This window comes from Alosa pseudoharengus, unplaced genomic scaffold (genome assembly GCF_046254945.1).
Source record: "Alosa pseudoharengus isolate Yale_2024_CS ecotype anadromous, Long Island Sound unplaced genomic scaffold, YU_APseudo_1.1 YU_APseudo_1.1_scf_24, whole genome shotgun sequence".
In the NCBI taxonomy this organism is placed as follows: domain Eukaryota; kingdom Metazoa; phylum Chordata; class Actinopteri; order Clupeiformes; family Clupeidae; genus Alosa; species Alosa pseudoharengus.
In genome coordinates, this window is record NW_027468689.1 from 9719923 (window position 1) to 9744346 (window position 24424).

General features: G+C 40.5%; 1 protein-coding gene across 1 annotated transcript; it reads left to right on the forward strand.

The window, feature by feature from the left end:
• The first annotated feature begins 1318 nt into the window (after window positions 1-1318).
• ube2l3a (ubiquitin-conjugating enzyme E2L 3a) lies at window positions 1319-6264 on the forward strand. The gene is made up of 4 exons (XM_076303076.1): window positions 1319-1358; window positions 3023-3118; window positions 3252-3438; window positions 4831-6264. Exons 1-4 carry the CDS (start codon window positions 1332-1334, stop codon window positions 4983-4985), a joined length of 465 nt encoding a protein of 154 aa, XP_076159191.1. The 5' UTR covers window positions 1319-1331; the 3' UTR covers window positions 4986-6264.
• The last annotated feature ends 18160 nt before the right edge of the window (window positions 6265-24424 follow it).

Consider the following 24424-nt stretch of genomic DNA (forward strand, 5'->3'; position numbering starts at 1 on the left):
CTAATATGTTAACTTAACCTTCTAACACTGTTCCGGTCAAAAATTACCGATTTATACATTCCCTGTACCATAAATATGGCATTTTTCATCAGATTGCCTCAAGATCTTATGATATCCTTCACAAAAGGCTTTTGAACACATAGAATTAATTTTGACTACTTTCTTTGAATTTTGAGTGATTTATTCAACGTAGAAACACTTTTTTTGTTTACGGTCAAAAATGACCGCCTTAGGAAATGAATGGGAAAGAGTATAATTTTCATCCAGGAGATAAAAGACATCTCCTTACACACACTCCTACAATTTACCACCAATGTTCCCACACACATGCATGCATGCACACACAGAAGCACACACACACACACAAACAGACACACATACAGTACACACACATACACCCACTCACAGACACACACACACACACACACACACACACTCAGTACATGTTGTCAGTTCATGTTGTCATGTTGCCACTTGTACGTGTGAACCACCAATGTTCGCACACATAGGCATTCACACACATACAGAAACACACCCAGCCACACACACACACACACACACACACAAACAGAAACATACACACACACACACACACAGTTCATGTTGTCAGTTCATGTTGCCACATGTGCAGGAAAACCACCAATGTTTGCACACACATGCATGTACACACACGGAAACACTCACCCCCCCCCACACACACACACACATTTACACCCACTCTCTCAATCTCTCTCACACACACACACACACACACACACACACAGTTCCTGTTGTCAGTTCATGTTGTCATGTTGCCACTGTGCATGTGAACCACCAGTGTTCGCACACATTCACGCACATACAGAAACACACACACCCACACACACAAACACACATGATGTAGATGTTAATGTTCTAATAAGGGTCTGTTTACAATAATGTTCTATTAAATAATACTTTTTGTCATGGTATTGGTATTTAAGAGCAGTTAAAACTGTCCGGTCAAATTTGACCGCGAACAGTAAATTAAGGGGGGTAGCAACGAACAGTGTTTAAAGGTTAAATGCTGAAAGAAATAAGGACAGAAAGAAGGAGATTATTTTGCTGGAATGGGACAAAATACAGGGTCACTCCTCACAACAGGTAGCCTAAATCAGCTGTTTTTCATCGAGTCTGCATTAAGGTGGCCAGGTCTTTATAGTCAATTCTGTAGTTGTATAAATATGCAATTACAGATTTTCATATGACAATCATATACTAATGAGTATGAATAAATAAGGTATGGAGGCAAAGGCTACTAGCTGGCCTGATGGATTTCGCTGTGTATTGTGGGAGTACGCAGTAAATCCAAGATGGCGGCAAGCAGAAGGCTGCACAAGGTAAATCTCTTGATCAGTTATGGATAATATAAACGCTTGTTACGTTCAGACACAAACAACGACGGTAACAGTGGAACAACAATGTTGGTTAAAGTTTAATCCTCTAAAGTTGTATACAATCTACCTCTAACTGTTGTAAATTTAGTGAAAACGTTTATGATGAAACAATCAAGCTAGTTAGCTAACATTTGCTAACGCAACTTCCTAACTAGCTAGCTAGCAAGAAGGCTAAGGTTTGGTTAGCTGACTGTTTGCCAGGGCTTGTTTCTGTAGCCGGTAACCGGTATATCACTAGGCCAGTATGAGGAAACAGGAAATTTGTATGAGGTGTGACGTTTCTTTAGGGAGATATTGTATTAGTTGCACTTTGTCCCTGCACTCTGAAATGATATGTAGCAAGCTACATTCTTCACAAGCCATGAAATGACAAGCTTTGTTTGTCAGACATCGCCCTGCGGTTGAGCAGTTTAGCGGTGTTGTTAGCTAGTTCGCTAGCATCAACTTAAGCAGCGGTTGGTCCTGTTGCCGGACATGCTGAAGGAGGTGTCGGTTTGCGAGAAACCTTGCTTGTAGTACAACCCCTTATGTCGTTATCAGAGATCTATGTGTAATGGAAACGTAAGACAAAGTTGATTTTGTGGCGCTCACATTCCAGTTTACCTACCGTTCCTGTATCCCTTAACCATCGTTAGCTTGCCAAGCTAACTAGTCTACAAAGTTGTCAAAACGAAACCATTTGAAGCTCATCTAAGCGAATGTGAAATCTCTATAAACGCTTTAGACGTCACACCCAGTTACATGTTTTGCCGCGTCACGTCCATGACCTTTTCAAAGGAAATCAGGTTGTTTTGTTATCCTCCTGGTATCTAGCTAACGCAATGTCTATGAGGATGATCAGTTTCTTAGCCAACTCTGTTGTAGATCTAATGTAACCGGCAGCCATTGAGGCAATTAATGTAGCCGAAATCCGAAGTTGTTGAATGGACCAGGGCGACACATAATGTTGCTTGACGTACTGTAGGCCTTCCCACGAACAAATGTGCCTTTAGTAGTTGGTTGCATTATCGTATTTGATTTACCAGAGTTAATGATAGTTAAGGCACATAGTTTTTCAGTTTATTCAAAGGTATAGTCAAAAGCATTTTTTATATATATATATATTTCCTCTTAAGATTTCTTCCCGACTCTCCTTTGCGAGCTAGTTTTAAGAACCTATGTTAATTCACATTTTAAATTAACTTTGTTTTTATTTTGCTTTGTAATGAAATGTTACCCTTGTGGTTATCAATTTGTGTAGGGTGATATGAAGACATAAATGAGCTTACTTGGGGAAGGATGTTTTGTTTTTTAATAGTTGAAGCATTATTTCTCAGAATGAGTCTGTTAGATGTGACATTTGTCTTAAGCTGTTTTTTGAAGGAAGATATTGACCAATTAAATTTTAATGGATTGGCTGCAAGTTAGAGTTAACTGGCTTAGTCATTAGGCCTATCAGTCAATATAAATAATTGGGAATGGTTCATCTACTTAAATGCTTGATAAGTTTATTGACTTGAATACATCAACATGGTGTCATACCCAGATTTAGTAATGACCTACAATAGAAGTTGTAAATTATATTTACACTAATGGGTGAATAATCATCTTGGTCACTTGTTTGACAGGAACTTGACGAAATTCGCAAGTCTGGAATGAAAAACTTCCGCAACATCCAAGTTGATGAATCAAACATTTTGACTTGGCAAGGTCTCATTGTTCCAGTAAGTGCATGTTTAAACACGTTTACTAGCTGTTAGTGTTCTAAATATTGGACACAATTGATACAGTTAATCTTTTGATCTATGCTCTACAAGCCCCTTTCCATATGACATGATTTATATTCTTTTGTTGAAGGACAACCCCCCATATGACAAAGGAGCATTCCGGATCGAGATAATATTCCCTGCAGAATATCCCTTTAAACCGCCGAAAATCACATTCAAAACAAAGATTTACCACCCCAACATCGATGAGAAGGGACAGGTGTGCCTGCCAGTAATAAGTCCCGAAAACTGGAAACCAGCCACCAAAACTGACCAAGGTACTGCAATTATTATTCTTTGCACTTTTCTATAATGTTAATATTGCATATTAAAAGGAAAGGTTATGGCAGTTAGATACAACTAGAGATGGGTTGTCATTTCACACACATTTTATTTGTGAAGATTACATGCCTTACGAAAAGTGTAAAAGACATCATAGTGTAAAAGACGTCATAGTTTTCAGTTACTGGGTTTTGTCTTTGAGGAGGGAAAATCCTTTCTGGACATACTTTGTGTGTCCCTCCATGTTCTGTTGTTATTGTCAGATTCCGCCGTTGGTTGGTTTCTAAAATCAGGTGACTGTGTGAAGCGGGTAGCAATGCCTCATCTAAACAGGCCCAAGAGCAGGTGCACATTTCATACACATGTAGATTTCATACAAATGTACATTTACATTTATTCATCTAGCTTTTTACACTTTTATCCAAACCAACTTATTACGTCAATTATATTACACCATGTCCTAACGGGACGCGATGCGAGCGAACATTAGTAATAAAAATCTGTTTAATTACATTGTTTTCATTTGGAGTGTCCTGACTGCAAGCGATGTGAGCAGCGCGATATAACGTGATGTTTTGACAGAACTTTTGTCGGACGCCCGGTTTCTATTTTCTCTCTGTCACTCACGTTGATCTGCTATTTTGAATGAGAGATATGAGGCAATAGAAGGGCATATTTAATGAATTCAGTGTAGACAGACATACAAGACATACGAGTCACTCGCTCGGATCCTATTAGGACATGGTGCTTTGCTTGAGGGCACAATGGTGGAAGCTAGGAATTTAACTTATATGGCTACTGCATGCTAGCCCAGCTTGTTAGCCACTACGCTGCCACCGTCCCATGTATACATTCCTAAAATTTAAAATATATGTTGCACAAGATGACTAGATTTAATATTGATAATAGTAATAATACATTTTATTTTAAAGTCTGCAATGGATTCACAGTGCCTGATGTAATGGAGAAGTGAATTTCAGAGCTTACGGGAGTGAGTGGTCTTTCTCCTATGGTGTTGGGGTTCATGTTTGGTATTCGAGTAGACCTGCGGAGGAGGGTTGCAGTGACCGGGGTGTAATTTTCCAACAAGCCAGTGAGATGGGCGGGAGCATTATAATGTTGGGCCTATATCAGAATCAGCTTTATTGGCCAGGTTTGCGTAAACAATCAAGGAATTTGACTCCGGTTAATCTTTATGTGTTATGTGGGCAGCAGGATTTTAAATTGGACTCTTGTGAATTTAGAGCAATTCATATCTGTACATTTCACCCCTCCATGTGCTATTCAAGTTCAAGACATCCAAGTGATTCTTTGGCGCACCAAGATGATCCAGTGGTGGTAAATAACCAGAACTTGCCTCTGATTTTATTTTCTCTTGTCCTCCATAGTGATCCAGTCTCTGATTGCACTGGTCAATGACCCCCAGCCAGAACATCCCCTCAGGGCGGACCTTGCAGAGGAGTACTCAAAGGACCGGAAAAAATTCTTTAAGAATGCCGAGGAGTTTACAAAGAAACATGGCGAGAAGAGGCCTATGGACTAACAATGCAGCAGTTTCACTCCCCACTGTATAACATCCCTTCCACTACCACCACCACCACACTCACTCCCCAAACCCCCACGCCCCAAAACAACCCCTCATCCACCCCACGACACCACCCGTTCTCTCATCTCACTCAGAATACTCAGCTGTTAAGCAGCAGCAGCAGCAGCACGTCTTGGAGCCCTGCCCATCACCTTTCCACTTCCTGTTAAAGACCCCTCTATCCCAACAGGTGTCCACCAATCTTAGCAGGATGCACTTCTCAGCGTTAGCTTGTTTGCCGTTTCCGACTTTACACTGATTTCTTAAATGAAATAAAGAGGAAAAATATCTCGAGTTGTAAACTGTAGGGCCGCTGTAGAAAGCTTAGGTCTTGAGAGGAAATGTTAAAAGGAAAAAAAAAATTGGGGCAGTGGTGGTTCACTTTAAATAGTTCTTTTGCTCAGAATAGTGTACTTCTTGCTCTCCGTCTTTCTTTCTCTCTCTCTCTCTCTCCCTCTCTCTACCCTTCTTCTGTCTCTCTCTTTCTCTCACACACATACATGCACTGGGCAGAGAGCTTTGACTGTTTTTCGAGCGGGAATCCCGTGGTGAGGTAATGTTCAAAAAAAAAAAAAGTTCCTTTCCTTTCTTTCTCTCACTCTGTCCGGACCCACCAATCTTTTGTGAAAACTGAAATCCAGTAATTACGTTGCAGACACCCACCGTCATGGCAAAGAGTTGATGGGTGTCATAAAGGTTTCTTTTATATTTCTTTTTATTTTTCAGATTTCTTTTCATTTATGTTTTGGCCTAGGTTGCACTGTACTATGTGGAACTGTGTGTTATGTTCTCCATAACTTCAGTTTGTAAAGCAATGATTATTCAAAAATACAGTGTAATCACTGTTACTGATACAATGTTTAAGATAAAAAAAATAAGAAAGAAAGACGAAAATACATTTGTGAGTGTGATTATATATAACACAAGACATTGTAGGATTTCCCCTATGTGCCTACCCTGTTGTATTTATTGTTACTGTAGTTGGAGTGTCTAACATCATGCTTACCTTTCCTCTCCGTTTAGGCAGTTTAGAGTCTGCCAGATACGTGAATTATTTCCTTATAAAAAAAGATCTAATGGAGGAAAAGGGACCGAGGCTTACCTATACTGCTGAATCAATAGTCTTACTGTGGCAGTTCCTGTTTTTATCTTTAATGTTAGTCACCTGTACAGATACCTTTCAAAGTTCAGTCATCAAACACTGCCGGGGCATTTCATAAAACTAATTTGAACTTCATAGCAGGTCGTGTCTGATGCATATGAGTTTTTTTAACATTAGTTATTAAATATTTATTAGAGTACTGTTCCCTTGGGGACAAATACATAGAAGAAAATGTGTGAATATGAACACAGTCATTGGGTGGAGAAGGTAGGGAAACACTGAGATGTTTGTGACCAGAGATAATTTGTGGTAACCTAGTTGCAGTTTCAGATCGGTGTTCAACATACTGCAAAATGTGATTAGGATGCAGTCTTATAGAATACTAATATTTTGACACGATTCTCAGACAAGCCAATAGTAAGAAATTGTTTGTTAGCTGTCACAAAGAGGTGACTTGACCTTTCATTTAACAGCAATATTTATCAAACTAACCCAGTAACCCAGACCAATGCATGAGCACTAAATTAACAATCCATACTTATAAAAGGGAGGAAATATAAATTTTGTTTGACCGAATCAAGAATTGGGACGAGGCAATTGTGGAAATGACACACATACACACATGCTGTACATACATGTCGTAATGAGAGGGATTGAGATCATAAGTGTTTTGGCCTCAAATGACCTTAAGAGGTCTCCCTCTGTCACACGCTGTCCTGTGAAGCTGTCCGTAGAAATGCTGTGTGGTTCACTCAAAGAGTCAAACACCAATATTACCTCAATCTGCTGGTCAGCACAGACCAAAAGCTGCCTCCTCTAGCTGTGTGCATTGCGCGTGACCATGGACCTCAGCAAAAGGGAAAGATCGAAACGCCCAGAGGACAATATGGTCAAATAATAAAATTACTCATACCAGACGTGAGTCATTGAGTTTGTCTGTGCCATCTTGCACTGCTGAGATTTCCTCATTGCCTACACTTTGGCAGCTCACTAAGGTTATGCTCCAGATAAAGAATGTTATTCAATGTACAGCAACATAGCAACATTTTTGAACAGTAGTTTTTTGCTTGGATAGCTTGTTCTCTTCAACAAAGCCTTCAGTGCGACTATGAATACCAGTGGTTTAAAGAACTTTTATCCTAATGTGATTGTCAGTGTGGTCAAAGAACCCATACCGAAAAAATTTTCTGAAGAGCATACCAAGCAATCCATACGTATTTTAACACTGACACATTGAGTCGGTAAATCCTGTTTTGTGGGGCACAAAACTAGTACCAGCTGGTTTTCTGGTTAGAGTTTGTTTTGTGGGAAAGGTTGTTTTGAACACAGAGACAATGAATATAACTAGATTAGAGATCATTACTACAGTGTACACGAAGCACTTAGACCGTGGCCTAAACAGGTCATGAGAACATATCACTTGGCTTGTCCAAGCAAGCAATGAGAGAAACAGCTTAAACTAGTAAACTACCAGGGGCATCATAAACAGCCTTAGTTCAAGCCTGACATTTTAATGCATATTTTTGGGGGGATTCATTGTTTCATGTACTTGAATTCATAACCAAAACAACATAAGGAATCATCTCCACTGACTGTAAATTACATAGGTCTGATCATCATGATGCTTTTGGCATGATTAAGTTAAGTTGTGAGGTTATGGCGATGGCTTCTTCATATTTCCTGCAAGAACCCGAGGGCCTTTTTTGCACTGATGCAAAATGTGCCAATTTTAATCTTGGAAGTTTTGTCTTTCAACAGAAATGTGTAAGACCTTCCTTTTATGGGATTTTCATACAAACCATGACTACTCACAAAAGCAATAAAAGGGGAAAATATCCAAGGAGGTGAACACTTGTTAAAGGCACTATCTGTGTTTATTTTTGCTCTTGACTACCACAAGATGGCAGAGTTCACTGTCCTGGCACAGAGCCCTAGCCTAGAAATCTAGACTCGCCCCTAGCGGCAGCAAATGTAATTTGGCTAGTCTAGCAACTCTCCGTTGGCTTGTGAGCTCCAGAAATAGAAACTCAATCAGGCCAATGAAATCGTGTATAGAGTCGTTAGGTGGGCTTAACATAATGATTGATGGCAGAGTTGCAACGGTTTGGCTTGAATTCCCTGCTACTTGAAAACAAATAAGATGGATGTTGCTGTTGGCGAACAGTGTGACACGAGTTAAGCTTTTATTAAGTTGGCAAACGTTTGAACTAGCCAACTAGCTCCGCTGGTGGGAAACGCATGGGACTCATAGCGCTGCAGCTGTCCTATTGCGTGCAGAGGGAATTTGAAAGACAACTGATTTAGTCCGGCAGCCAAATGCCATAATTTAGGTGAACCTGGTTTTATCGGTTAAAGTTTTTTTTTTTTTGCTGTTTCTTCTTGCCAAGGGGTAACTTTATAAGATTAGAGAGGGTGCCCGGTGATATCCCTTGAGCAATTCTTGATATTAGCCCTTTCCTGTTCAAGGTGCTGAATATAAGGCGAGACCTTTCCGGTGAATGGGGTAAAAAATTTAACTAGCAGATATCACTATGAAACTTCCCCAGTTGATTACTTACATTAATATGAAAAAAAAAAATGTATTACAAGTTTTCTGTAATTTAATGTTTAAATTGGGTTAGGTGCTAGCATCTCTCACTAGCACTATATTCACTCATTTAGCAGACACTGTTGTCCGAAGTGACTTAAATATGTCAACTATATTACAAGTGATTACATTGTCCACGGAGTGACTTAGGGTTAAGTGCCTTGCTCAAGGGCACAACAGTGGAAGCCGGGAATTGAACCCACAACTTTAAGGCTACTACACGCTAGCCCAGCTCCTTAACGACTACCAACACTAGCACATCTCTTAAAGGAGAAATCCGGTAAAATCCGGTGTAAAATGGATTTTGGATATGCTTAGTATGATAACGAGTTCAAACATTCATTGAGAAGCAAAAAAATGCTAATCCAATGCATTCTAAACTAGCCTGTTTTTAACCGATGCTTCCAAAATGCTAACACTGGTAGCGATAGGGCATTTCTCATGGTAAACAAATTGGCTAATTTTAAACCATTTCCACTAAACATTGGACGTCGTATGGACGTTGAGATGATGTCTATATTGCGTCCGTCGGTCCATGACCAATTCTGAACTTTAGAACGACGTGCAAACTAGGTCCACTATTTGGACGTCTAATAATGACCCCATTTGTACGTCAATATGTAGTTGAACATTTGGACGTCGGTGTAGGTCACTTTTTTGGACGTCTAAAACAGGTGCAGGGAATTAACATAATTTAAGTAATTTATTATTATTAGTAGTAGTAGTAGCCTAGTAGCAGTAGGCTAGTAGTAATACAAAATAAATGTAAAATACCAACATGATGAATGTGATCATTAGTAGTAGTAGTAGTAGTAATAGGCCTCGTACACTCTAACAAATGCTGGGTTATTTCTGCACCCAATTACTGGGTTGTGGCAGTTTGACCATTTATTGGGTTATGTTAGCCCATGCTGGGTTATTTTCCATAATCCAGCCACAGGGTTGGTGGTTTGGAACTCAATCTCCAACATGGTATTCTACCCACTGTCTGGGTCACTGGTAGCCTTAGTAATGGGTTAACTTACTGAGTATTTTAAGGCTACATCTCAAGAGTAGCCTACAATAAAAATGTCAGGCACATTAAGTCACTTTTTTACTGAAAATTGCGAACTGCAACAAATTCTTTGAGAGTTAAATACCATAAGGAATTAGCATGTGTAGGCTATGCATCGTTTGGCTTTGTCTAGCTTTCATTTGGTGATTGCTGATAAAAAAGACACTTTCAACAAGTTGTTAAACGTTTGCCTCTCAGTCTTGCTCTGCTTTTAACCCTCTGACAGCAATTTGAATTGCACTTGAACCGCACAGCATTGTGGGGCGATTTCTAACGTTCATCCCCTGCCTCCCACCCCTGACAAAGTTTTCAAATCCAGTAACTTCAACTATTACTTTTCTGCTTGTGTGAGCTGTCCAAACTCTGCCATCATCATATCCAAGGTAAGAATTACAGTACTTCTGCATATGCCAATTGAAAACGCGAATTTATTATAAAAATATTTGTTTCAAAGTGTAATGTTAACCAAAACCGAACTAAGTCATGTTAGAACTAGCTAGCAATTAGCTAACGTTAGCGAGCTAAGAATCGCTAACGTTGATGGAGTTAATGTTAACTTTTCCAATAGCTAACTTCACCATTATGTTGGATATCTGGAATGGTAGTTAATATGATATCCAAAAATACATCTGTGTAAGATGTCATTGTGAATGTAGTTTTAGTTTGAATGAAATATCAGGCGCAAGTAAGTTAACTTGTTATTTAAAGTGTCTCCATGCAGGCTAATATCAACTTAGCTTCTACAGACACAGATGAGAGTTGTTAACCGTTAACGTTAGATCATTTCCATGAGACATAGGCCTAGGTAGACAACATTATTATAGTGCATGGAAATGCACTATACTGTTCTTCCTAGGCTTCTTATTAGAGCGCTCTATTGTTATCCGATTTATTAGAGTGCATGAAAATGCACTCTACTGTTCTTCCTAGGCTTCTTCTTCTTATTAGAGTGCATGAAAATGCACTCTACTGTTCTTCCTAGGCTTCTTCTTCTTATTATTATAGTGCATGAAAATGCACGGTACTGTTATTCCAAGGCTTCTTCTTATTACAGTGCATGAAAATGCACTGTACTGTTCTTCCTAGGCTTCTTATTCTTATGATTCTTCTTATTAGAGTGCATGAAAATGCACTCTACTGTTCTTCCTAGGCTTCTTCTTATTATAGTGCATGAAAATGCACTATACTGTTCTTCCAAGTCTTCTTATTAGAGTGCATGAAAATGCACTCTACTGTTCTTCCTAGGCTTCTTCTTCTTATTATTATTATTATAGTGCATGAAAATGCACTCTACTGTTCTTCCTAGGCTTCTTCTTCTTCTTCTTCTTCTTATTAGAGTGCATGAAAATGCACTCTACTGTTCTTCCTAGGCTTCTTCTTCTTCTTCTTCTTATTAGAGTGCATGAAAATGCACTCTACTGTTCTTCCTAGGCTTCTTCTTCTTCTTCTTCTTATTAGAGTGCATGAAAATGCACTCTACTGTTCTTCCTAGGCTTCTTCTTCTTCTTATTATAGTGCATGAAAATGCACTATACTGTTCTTCCAAGTCTTCTTATTATAGTGCATGAAAATGCACTGTACTGTTCTTCCAAGGCTTTTTCTTCTGCTTCTTCTTCTTCTAACGCATTTAATGCAGCTTCAACCGTTTAACGTAGAAACTTCATTCAAACTGCGTTGCGTAGGTCTTACTTAGGACATGGGTGCTATGTATTTTTCAGCTTTGTAACTTTTATACTTTTTAAACTATTAATTAAAAACTACTCAAAATTTCCCCATAGACTTAACATTATGATTATGACATCACATTAGAATCCTAATGGCCACCTGGCCACCTGGATCAACTGCCAGTCTCAGGCTTTACGCATACAAACTGGCCCTATTAAGACTACACATCCTGTTCAACTGCTTCCTCTGCCAAAAACTGTTTCAAAATAAAAGTCCTCACTACAATATTTCTCTGTTAGGGACTGTACGATATTTACCAGGGAGGGAGGGCCGGTCGTCGGGGGGGGAGGGCCTAAGATAATTTTTTAAGCCTTAGGGGAAGGCCCAGGAGAAATGTTTTGGCCTGGGGGGAGGGCCGAGGAAAATAATTTTTTCCTGATCCATGATATTTTTTTCCCCTGATCAATGATCCGTTTTCGATATTTTAAAAGGTTTGTAGGGCAAAACATGATTCACGTCTCTTTGACAGAGTGGGCGAGTCCAAAAAGTCGCAACCCTACCTGAATCTCCCACAACTCCCCTCGTAAGCTTGCAGGTCACCCGCGGTTATGAGTTATAAACCAAATATTTTAATGATATTCGGGTCATTTGCGGGCGGGTCAGTTAAAATTAATTAAATATATATTTTCTACAAATAGGCCTACTTAAAATATCACGAGAAGGCTAGCATCAATACAGTAAAGCATCAATACAGTAAGTCAACAGTAAAGAAGCTGAAGACGCGAGTTAAAATAATAAAGACACCCCTTCAGGAAAAGCGATATAGGCTATGGGAAATATTGGGAAAAGTTCTTAAAGAAGATGACAGTAGTACAAGTTACGGTCTATGTAGGCCTACTTCTTGCGAAGCCATTTAAAAGTATGACAGCCGAAACGGGCAGCCTGCAGGAATAAATCTTATGGCACAGACTACACAGCCATATCTACCGGTATGTATAGGTTCGCGCATGCATAAAAGTTACCTTAGTTCGTTGTGTTTGTGTCTTTAAACAGTGGATGTGCTTTAGTAAAGCTTTGTGCTTCGTTCAGCATTTTAAACCAGTTCTTACGCTAACGTTTTGACCAGCAATGTATCTCTCTTGCCTAGGCTACCTTGCCTCCCCATTTCTATTTTCGAAAGAAGTATGTCCATGTCCAAATCTTATCCTAGTGTTCTAATCCTTGGTGGTTGCGTGCGTGCTTGCGCTCTTATTCTCATTCTCTCTCCTGCGCAAACATTATGTCCTGCATGCCTGCGTGTAGTTCTACTGTATAAAGTTTCGCAAATAAATTAGATTGTTTTACAGAAATGGACTACTGCATGCAGGCTATAACCAAAAGCACACATTTTTCTAAATAAGCGGGTCGGATATAATTTTGTCCTAATTAATATTCGCGGTCCGAGTTGCGGTCGGGTTGATTAAAATATCGGGCGACCGCGGGCCGCTTGTGACCAAACCCGCGCAACACTGGTTTGTAGCCCCGTGTGTGTGTATGTGTGCTTATGACATTTGCTGGCCGTTTTAACCTTGTAAACGTCATTTTTCGACCAGTTTTATTTGATTCACGTAGGGGGAGGGCCTAGGAGAATTTTTTTGAGCCGGAATGGCCCCTGGAAGAAACATTTTGACCAGGGGGGAGGGCCAGGCAGAACATTTTTAACCCGATCGTCTGGCGACCGCCCCCCCCGCTAAATATCGTACAGTCCCTTAATGGACTCCTTGAGTGGCTGTGTATTGGACTGACTGATTTTGTGCACCTGTGAAGGGGGAGGGGTTCATTCACATTGGTTGATTAACCACTTGCTTTCACCTGGCCTGGTGCTTTATATGAGCTTGCGAGGTGACCGGCAGGTGGGGGCCTTGAGAGGGAGATGCGATAGCAACTGGCACAACGGCAGAGAGCCCACCATCAACGCAAGCTACCCTGTTAAGGGAAGTTATATTTCTGTAGCCCTACTTGCTATGCGTTAGTAAGTTGGTAGACAAAGTGGCTGGTGGCTCATAAGTGTTTGTTGTCCGTTGCAGCTCAGGTTTACATCAGCCGAGCAACAACGCGATCTGGGGGAATGCTGGAAGTGCCAATGAACACCGCCGGATGTAACGTTGACTGTGTCTGCTGAACAACCGAAGTACATTCAGGGAAGGATCCGCCCTGATTTGGACTTGTGGATGACCTGGCGTCGACAGTGCAGTACCGGCTACATCGGAGCGCGTCCTGTAGACTATTCTTTTAAAACTCTAGCGGACATTCCTTTATGTGTTGTGTCTGTTGTTTACGTGACTCGTCACCCCAGCTGTAAACGCAGAGTGGACAGAAGACGTTGGGTGAGCGGAACTGAATTTAAGGTGTAGCGTAATCTGATCATTGTGTGTGGGTTTAATTATGAATTGCTGTGCCCTGTCAGTATTTTGAATGTATATTCACCTAGATAACTTATTTACCTGCATTATTAATCTGTTTCTGCTTGCCAGTTTGGGGTGCTTGCGACGGGACTGCAATGTTTATAGCTGGGCTGCTGTGAGTCCTCTATGTAAATTTTAGTAACTGTGCAATAAAAACGTAAACTGTTCTTGAGCCTGATGTGTTTGAGTCTGGGGAATTACCGTTTACCTGCAGTAGTAAAAGGGCCGTGAGGCCATCCTTAAAAATATTTTCGTTTGCCGTAACCCGACCGACCCTGTCAATTTAGAACCGACCCAAATATTTATTTTTTTCCCCTTTTAGTCCGACCGACTTGCCGGTTGTAAACTTGCGTTAATACCGACCGATTGTTTTTTTTACTCTAAACAACCAATACAAATGCAATAAAATAATATTTCTTTTAGTAGGCCCAAGTATTGTGAATATAAATTGCCTACATGCAAACGTGGCTCACTTAAAAAAAAAAAACCTGTGGCGTCATCTCTACACCATTGGTTTTACGCATGTCACACTATGGCCTACGCTTCGTTTCATTCACACAAACTGATAACGCTTTTACTTGGCACGAAGTTCTGGAAGAACTGTGGCCAGATCTTTTCTCATCCCTTCTCCCCCTAGTCTAACGGTGACCGTGTCGGAGTATTGAAATTGGTTGTGGTCTATTCAGCATTTCTCAAAATATGGGTCCGCAACATGGAGACTGCTGGTCCGCGGAGTCGTGGAGTGAAATTAGGACTGGTGCTTCATCTGATAATTTGCTGCGCAGTTGATCAAGAAACCGCGGATCGACGAAAAAAGAAAACAAACGTTTCTGCTATCGATGTCATTAAACATGGAGCCCTACAATTAAGTGGTGGTATGAGCATTCATTCAATGCGCTTATGCGCGAGAGAAACTGAAACTAAACGATAACGTTGGTATCAAAGCTCCGCTTCAACCTGTTGGAAGGCTATTTATGTATTTAACGAAACTTAATAGAACGACGTTGTTTTTTGGAACTTCCTCAGAAACAGAACAGAGACTGTATAATACACTGTATAGCATTGTAGTGTATAGTCAAATTTCAATATAACGTGGCCAAGAGCTATTGTAGCCTTCTTTGTGGGTACATGTAGATGAGCCCTATGACTCCAAAGTCTGCCATGACCTGGCCTCAGGTCAAAGAAGTTTGAGAAAGGCTGGTCTATATAACCTGCATCAGAATGAGGTTTGCAATGGTGCGCCTGAAGGCACGGGTTGAAGACCCAGTCAGTTACGTCACGATATGCACATTTGTGTAAATTCATTCCTACGTAATCACCATGACCAAAATTGTACTTTTTTTTTTTTACTTTGAATCTTGAAAAAAAAAATATTGACCTACCTACCGACCCATTTTTTTTTTTTTTTTTGGCTGTTACTGCAAACAAAAATATTTTTAAGGATGGCCTGACAGGACTACAGTTATGCATAGAAACTATAAGCAGTACAGTATAAAATCAATGTCTAAAATGAGTCTGAATTTGACGTCAAAAAGACGTCCACAAAGATGACGTCAAAAACCGTCCACAAAATGACATCGAAAAAATGTCCATGAAGACCACATTTGGACTAGAAATAGCTCCTATACAGATGTACTGTGGACGTTCAATTGACGTTGAAAAAAGACGTCGCCTGGAGTAACAGTCTGCACGTCCAGGTGACTTACATTTGACGTCCAAAAATGACTTAGAAAAGACGTCGTATCAACGTCTCTTTGCTCAGGCTCAAAGTGGCCCCATACTACTTTAGTAGTATAATGAGGGTATGAAACGGCATCTTGAAACAACACAGATCACACGTGTTTTACGTGTAAGTACTTCCGTCAAAAGCATGCAAGATGTGTCGTAGTGACTTAATTTAAAGATGGCTCCAACCGGCAAACGACTCAAGGTACAGTCTTTTTTAATAAACTATCTGTGCATTTACAAAGTTGTCAATGCTTCGTTTTCTATGTTATTACCCTCATTATACTACCAAAGAAGTGTCAGGCTAATTTGAGTCTGGTAAATGGTTTAAAATTAACTATGTTTTACCATGAGAAATGTCCCATCACTACCAGTGTTAGCATTTTGGAAGCATCGGCTAAAAACAGGCTAGTTTAGAATGCATCGGATTAGCGTTTTTTTTGGGCCCCAATGAACATTTGAACTAGTTATCAAAATCCATTTTACACCGGATTTCCCCATAAGGTGTTGGGAGGGAGGGTTACAGCAATGTAAGATCTTCCTACTGTTAGCCTACACTGCCCCTTTTAGCTGATTTCTACAGTGTCTGTACTACTATTATAGTATGAAATATACATTTATTTTTATTCTTCATCACAGTAGTAGTCTATGCTCAGAGCCTAAAATAGTCATTCAAAAAGAGAATATTAATTTACAAGTATTGATCCATAGACTTGCATTAAAGTACTAGAGCCTAATAATACATACAGATCTGTCTAGAGTAGATAATTAAAAAGACTTAAAAAAACAAAATATAATTTCTGTTTTTTTATTTTAAAATACAGTTTTTGTGGTCTGTTTATTAGTTCCAGTTCCGTTTTCTCAGTCTTGATTCTCAATTCTACTCGACTGAAATATTTAAATTCCCATCTGTAGTTGACGTAGTATATACTTGGATATTAAGTGAGAGTTTTCAGTTTGAAATGAAATGGAGGAATGCTACTTCAGTTGGAAATTTAACTGCCATGTGAAGTAGGAAACGTTGATTAGTACAGGACCTGTTCGAGTAACGAACATTATCCAGTGTAGCAAGATATACGGTGATGAAAAACACTTTGACCTTCAGGAAGCGTTAGACCTGAATGGTGAATTAACTTTGAAATGCCACAAAAGCTATGTTTCAGCATACACCTCGAAGACTCACACCGATCGTTACAAGCGCCACAGTATCAAGGAAAGTGATGCTACTATCCCTCAAAAAATCACCAGGCGTTCATTGTCAGGCGGCCTTGCCGAAACTTTCAATTTTCGCAAGCACTGTCTTTTCTGTGGGGAACAATGTAATATGGAGAGGGACAAGAAAACACATTGATATTGATAAGGAACACTATAACATCAGCATAAATAAGGATAGTATCAAATCAGTGGATTTCTGTTAAAGTTATTAGGAAAGGTTTTCCCAAAACTTGATAATACCCTTTCTGCATTACTCATAGGTTCAATTGTCACTAGTACTGTCAGGTCTCAGGCAACTAGTTTGCAAATAGACTTAGCAGGAAAGATGCTAGAGTCAAAGAAGCTTATCAGAAGCATGTATTCCTATGGTGTCTGTTGTTCATACACTGAGTACCGGCAGTTCAAGAAATCTGCAGCTGGAGCAGCAGTTGCAGATTTAAAGTTGTCTGGCATATCCAATGCTGATGATGGTCTAGTTCAGGCTATTGTGGATAATTTTGATGCTGACATTTCCTCCCAGAATGGTAGGCAATCCCCACACTCACTAGCCATTCTTCTTACACAGCACTCCCAGAATGCTGAGGAGGGAGAGGAGGAAGCGAATCCTCAGAGATTTCTCAGAGATTCCATATAACCTGGACATCTACAGATACCAGGGATGCAAACAGCCACCAATGCCACAAGATGTTGCCATTAAGGTTGTCCCCTCCCTGAAGTCACTTGCTCATCAAGCCATTGTAGTAAGGAGAGCTTCAGAGGCTGACCTAGTTTTTCTACATGATGTTCTTACAAAGGACAATTGTCCGGAATTTCATGGATACAACACAAAACAAAGCAGAGAGCACGGCCATCTCCCACAGGCTAATACAAAAACACTTTACTTACCTCTGATCGATATGAAACCATCTGATCCAGATACGATGATGACAGCCATGGTCAGGGTACAAGAACTTACATTTGCAACTGGCCGAAAGTTCTGCATTTTGACTTGTGACCAACAGCTCTACCGGGTTGCAATGCAGGTGTTATGGACACATCCAGATAATTTCAAAGAAATGTACTTGCGTCTTGGGGGTATGCATGCACTGATGAGTTTTGTTGGGTCTATTGGCTCGCTGATGGCTGCAAGTGGGCTATCTGATGTTCTGGCAGAAGTGTTTGGTGGTGTTCCCAAGATGTTAAGTGGAAAGAAGTTTCCTCAAAATGTGCATGCCCTACGGATTATGGCAGAGGAGGTGCTCCGGTGCACAATCACCGATGGCCAATTTCAGAAAATGGATGACCTGATGGGAGCCTTGGATCAGATTGCAAGCCAGAGCAAGACTGTCAAACTTTGGGTTGAGGTCTTGGTAAAACCAGTGTTGCTGATGATGTCTTACATCAGAGCTGAACGCGAGGGTGACCGGGTTCTCCATCTGGCCACATTCAGAATGATGCTGCCTTACTACTTCGCAGCCGGCCATGTCAACTATGCTAGATACGGGCTCTTCGTTCTATGGAGAAGCTTCCTCCATATGTCCAAAGCCTTTTTTTCCAGGGGCAACATGTGACACGTCACATATCTGGAATATGGATTGGCCTGTGAAGTGACCAGTTCATAGAATCAACGTTCATGAGATACGGGCACAGTGCAGGAGAAATCATCGGGATAACCCTGAAGTCAGAGGCCTTGAAGATTTGGGCATTGAGCCGTCATATTTCCTGCAAGATTGAATTCGATATGAGGAAGATGGAAGAGGAGGAGAAGAATACCTCCAAAGTTCAACTATATCACAAGGAGGAGGCCAACGCCAGGATTGAAGCAGATGCGAAGGATAGGGCTGGACTTCGTCAGAAATTTAACACCTGCCTAAATCCATTAGAACCCAAAGAACATCCATTGGGAAGAATTGTTAATATCACCAGTGGAAAGATATCTCCATCATCTGTCAATGTAGACAATGCTGTACAAATTGGAGAGGCTGCTCTAAAAGAATTTGAGAAGACCTGGCCAGAGGGATTTTATGGCACCATACCAAAGAAAGTTGAGACTATGGCAGCTACATGCAAATCTGTCCAAGTTGGTGACTCTAAAGTGTACAATCTGTATGCTATTTACACAAGGGTAATAGCGTTGTTATCGAGTGAGCGTGATGTTGATGTTAAGAATGTCCTCTCATATGAACTTGCACCTGTCCCAACCTCAATGTTTACAAAGGATGGAATGAGGATTTGTAAAGCCAAGTCCACACTCAAGAAGTTGCTCCAGGTTGAAGTATCAAGAAGGAATGCCTGTGGGGCAGACGTCACGTTAGCAGGAAATATCAGTTGCACCAAACAACAAAGCTTCCAGCCCAGAAGGTTGTATTGTCGTCTGTTGACAATAAGAAACAGCTCATCCAATTAGTGTACGAGGAACTGACCCGGGACAGATTTTTCCATTATCGGAGCATCTTGTCCTACTTCTACACCATTACCAACAGGCTGGATTTGAAGTGCCACTATTCATGGAATCACCTAGTAAAGAAAGGGCAATAGTAGATATCAAGTCAATAGTGGCTAAGCATCAAACAATTGTAAAAAACCTTTTACCAGCCCATGCCATATCAGGATGTGACACTAGCATGTTATTTTGGCATTGGAAAAGGCTCAGTAATCAAAACCCTGAAAGCTGGGTATAAATTATCAGCTATTGGAAATGTGGATGTGCCATTCCAACAAGTCATTGACGAAGCTACTGACTTCATATCGGCCTGTTATGGCATAAAGAACAGCAAGAATATGTCACACACAAGGTTGGTGGTATGGGGGGAAAAATGGAAAAGGTCATACATCTTCAGCAAACTTGGCTGCTCTTCCACCAACAACAGAAGCATTTATTGAAAATGTGAAGAGGGCCCACTTTCAAGTGGCGAACACTCAATATAAATCCTCCACCAAGACTGAACCCTGAAGAATTTGGATGGAAAAAAGACATAAGCAATAAGTTACTGAGCCCAACCAATCTACCAGAAAATATCAAACTTGCACCTGACTACATTTTGGGAGATGATCAGATGTGGCTGCAAGAGTGAAACCCCTTGTAGCTCTAACCGATGCAGTTGTCAGGTTAATGGTGTGCCTTGCACAATGTTCTGTGCATGTTTTAGGGTAGGATGTTCAAGAACGAATGAGCCAGAACTGGAAAATTATCAGAACTAGAGGAAAAGTGTACATATTTGGAATTATTACGCAATATCTGAAATTAATGAATTATTAAATAATTAATTGACATAGAAAAGGGTTATATTTTCCCAACTTGAATGCATGAAGTACTGTCTGAATAACCATCACACAGAAAACTGTAACTTAGAACATTTTATGAGTTAATTTGCATTTTAAATGAGTACTCACTTTGAAATTAGAGGTATTTCCTATTTTTTCATGATTTCGGCACATCGGGCATGGGTTAATAAACAAAATTGCTCAAGGGATATCACCGGGCACCCTCCTAAATATTAAAGAGCCACTCCGAGTCAACAAGTTTAAGCAAAACAAAAAGATAGAAATTAACCGACAAAACCAGGTCTGACCCCATGGCTTCCGGACTATTACGGGTGATATCTGAAATACAGAAATTCATTAATTTACATAGAAAATGGGTATTTTTTCCAAATTTGAATGTATGGGGTACTGTCTGAATAACTATCACACAGAAAACTGTTTTAGTACATTTTATTTGAGTTGATTTGCATTCATATGATTACTCACCTTGAAATTAGAGGCATTTCCTATTTTTTTCATGATTTTGGCACATCAGGCTTTAAGGGTTAATAAACAAAATTGCTCAAGGGATATCACCGGGCACCCTCTTAAATCCTAAAGAGCTACCCCTAATCTACAAGATTCTGTAAAAAAAAAAACTTTAACCAACAAAACCAGGTCTGACCCCATGGCCCCGGACTAATTATCCCGCCCCACGGACTGAGCACTGTGAACGGTGAGTGCCCAGACCCTACATTTTAATGTGGGTCTGGCTCGTCAGGCTAACAGAGCCCGTGTCCTGGATGGTAATTCAGAGGAGCATGAAGAAGGGGTTTTAGCTGCATATGGCCTCGTTACACCAAAAAAGCTTTGACAAAATTTGGGAAAGATTCTTGAAAAGATTTCTAGTCTTTTGAGTGGGGGGCATTAGTTAAAAGACTCCAGTCATGAATGGATGGTGAGAAAGACCTACATACATATCTTTATCCAAAGTGACTTACAGATGTAAATTACAGGGACAGTCTCTCTGGAGCAACTCAGGGTTAACTGCCTGGTTCAAGGGCACCACAGTAGCAGTTGGGACACAAACCCACAACTTGCTAGCCAAGTTCCTCAGCCACTACACTACTGCCCACCACCTACTTCAAACATGGTGAAACCCTGTATGCTGTTGCCTTGATATATAAAGTGTTCATTCCATGTGGAGTTGAAAAGGATAGGGTACTTCTATGCTACACCACTTTACAATCAGATGGTTCTCTCATGCCAGTGGTCCAGGAGCTCTAAAAATACTACCCGGTTTTGGTTTCAGGTGATCGATGCCCAAACTGCAAACACGCACGCACTCACACACAGTGCCAATATATCAGCCACTGTCACTGCCCCACCCTGCTCCAGGTTGCTTTAGATACACACTAACCCAATCTCTCCAACCATCTCTAATTCAGTATACAACCATCTCTAATTCAGTATACTTTCACATATAGGGCACTTTAGTAGTTAGTTTTAACCCAATATCCATATTAACTTTATTTTTTCTACAATGACATTTGATAAAGCAAGTACTATATCAGGGCTGCAACAAATCTCTACAGGAGTGTCAATATGCAAGAAGTCTTTCTGTAGCCTCGTGAGACCATCCTGATCTCGCGAGCTTCAGGGTTTCACTCGCAGATCAGTCTGGATACTTTCCGTTAAAGAAAATTTGGAGCAGTTCACCAAACGAGGTGAGGCGGGTTGAGGTGTGACGCAACGAACAACATGACGGCATCCACAGAGATGAGCATAGCTATCGCGCAAGTTTTATTCAAATTAGAAAGTATTCCTGGGTAAACTGTGAAGCTATGAGTCTCAGCCATGCAGCTGGGAGGAATGAACGACACAGACATCCTCCACGGCTGATTCCAGTTCATAATGGAGGAATATACTATCTTCAGAAGTGTAGGGCCTACCGTGAAAACTTGATGGGAATTGTCGTTGATTAGGTTCATAAATGGTAAGTTAAAACATCTTAACGTTTGTCACGTTACCTAACTTAATTGTATGTTAAACGGCATTAGAAGAATAGGCTACTTTGTTCATCTAATTGGTTGATTTGGCCCGTCGATAACCAACAAAGGTGGTGATAGACAGATGGTTTATCCAATCAGCTAACCAGTATGTCTGCCCCTTCCCAAAAGTTCTTCAATGAAAAGTTCCCAGATGGATATGCGGAGCAAATCCATCTGGCGGAGTCAGGTTAGTCTTTCTGCTCCTCAAATGTAGTTTTGTTTTGTGTGTTGTTTCAGAAGGGATATGACCATAGCTAACTACAATAAAAGGAAATGACTGTCTTCTCCTAATGAAAACAAATACAATAAAAGGAAATGACTGCCTTCTCTTGGCGAAAACAAATACAAAACCGCCCTCTAATGAAAACAAACTAAGCAACATCGCTTATGTCACAAATATCAGTGGCAAGTGAATTATTTAAATCAAGGAAATGATGCTGGACAGTTGTCACAATTGTCGTTGTGCTTTCGTCTGGAAGTGAGGGGCATGGAACTCCCAGCGGGTGGCGCACTGAATTCAACACATCAATTCACCCAGTGTTATTTCAGGGTCAGCAAGTTTGCTTGTGTAGAAGTGGGCCTGCCCCAATGGTCCTGCTCATCTCCCTCTCCCAGGGCTTTGATGACTGTTGCCGCATTTAAGCCCATTATAGGCTGTGGGGCCCAGTGTGGGCTATAGAGGGACTGAGCTGTGCCTTGTTGGTGGCTGACTATAGGCTTGAGTGACACTAAGAGGCTGGCACTGGCTTTCCATGTTGTGATAGCCGTGCCGCTGGAAAAACATTTCTGATGTCATGTGTTCTATATGTGTTTTATAACAACTATAACTGACACTTGTCTGTGGAAGTTGAATTAACTGATGCACTAACTTGTCCTTATCGCATTCTACCATGATTGTTTCCCTCGTGGGGGAGTTGTTTCCAATACATTGCTTTTATTATTCGTTTCAACAGTGTAGACAATATGTGTTGAAAATAGAACAACTTGTGTTGTTTTTTAACACATCTCTATCAGATAGGGACAACACCGTTTGTGTTGTTTCTAACACACTGCTTTTGTTATTCGTTTCAAGATTGTACGCAGTATGTGTTGAAAATCACACAACTTGTGTTGTTTTTTACACATCTCTGTTTATGTCCAGATAGATCCACATTAATTTTAAGTGCATAGCTTTGGTGGGCACTATGTCGCTTTTGGTTAAATGTAATGTAATATAATATAATGTGATTAGCTTAATTTTTTGGGTGCCACGTGAGCTGTGCCCAGATCAGTGAAAGAGAGGCTGGTGAGGGCAGTGGGGTGGGAAAAGCTGATTCCAGAAGTCGGCCCGCGAGCAACAACATATACTGCCTTTTTTTTGCCTTTAATACGACAGACTGACGGGATGCGGATGGGAGAGAGAGAGAGGGATTGGGTGGGATCGGGAAATGACACGGGTCGGACTGGAACCTGGGTCTCTGTGGGCACTAGGGCCTGAATGTGGTATGTGTGCTGTAGCCAGTTTCACCATAGTGCCCACCTCTCCACCCTCAGCTACATAACATCCTGGACTTTGGATCCACAATGGCTGCCTTGCACTACTCCACTTGCACTACTCCACTTGTACACTTGCACACTTTGCAACTTGTTGTTGTTGTCCTGTTGTCCTGAAAACACTTCTGAACACACTTCTGCTGCTCTTACATAACTTGCACCACTATGCCACTTGCATACTTAGGTCAAACAGAACTACCTCAGCCATTTATTGGCCTGACTTTTGCACTATTATATTGACTGTCTACTGTATGCACAATTGCACAATTTCAACCCAAATTTTGCTGCTCTTATTTCTTCATTGTATGTGCCTTCTTATTTACTTTGTATATTGTTTACTTGAATGTTATGTTTGTCTGTGGACTTAATTGGTAAAATATGTCTTGTCTCCACCGTGGGATAGTGGGAAACGTAATTTCGATCTCTTTGTATGTCTTGACATGTGAAGAAATTGACAATAAAGCAGACTTTGACTTTGACAAAGCTACGCACTTAAAATTAATGTGGATCTATCTGGACATAAACAGAGATGTGTAAAAAACAACACAAGTTGTGTGATTTTCAACACATACTGTGTACAATCTTGAAACAAATAACAAAAGCAGTGTGTTGGAAACAACACAAACTCTGTTGTCCCTATCTGATAGAGATGTGTTAAAAAACAACACAAGTTGTACTATTTTCAACACATATTGTCTACAATCTTGAAACGAATAATAAAAGCAATGTATTGGAAACAACACAAACTGTGTTGTCCCTATCTGGACATAGAGTTGTGATAAAAACAAGTTGTGTTGTT

What these genes read in the sequence shown, in the direction of transcription:
- ube2l3a (XM_076303076.1), top strand. Translation starts at nt 1,332, where the DNA reads ATGGCGGCAAGCAGAAGGCTGCACAAG. An exon ending in CAAGCAGAAGGCTGCACAAG is followed by an intron (nt 1,359 to 3,022) that starts GTAAATCTCTTG and finishes CTTGTTTGACAG; the next exon opens with GAACTTGACGAAATTCGCAA. An exon ending in AGCCACCAAAACTGACCAAG is followed by an intron (nt 3,439 to 4,830) that starts GTACTGCAATTA and finishes TGTCCTCCATAG; the next exon opens with TGATCCAGTCTCTGATTGCA.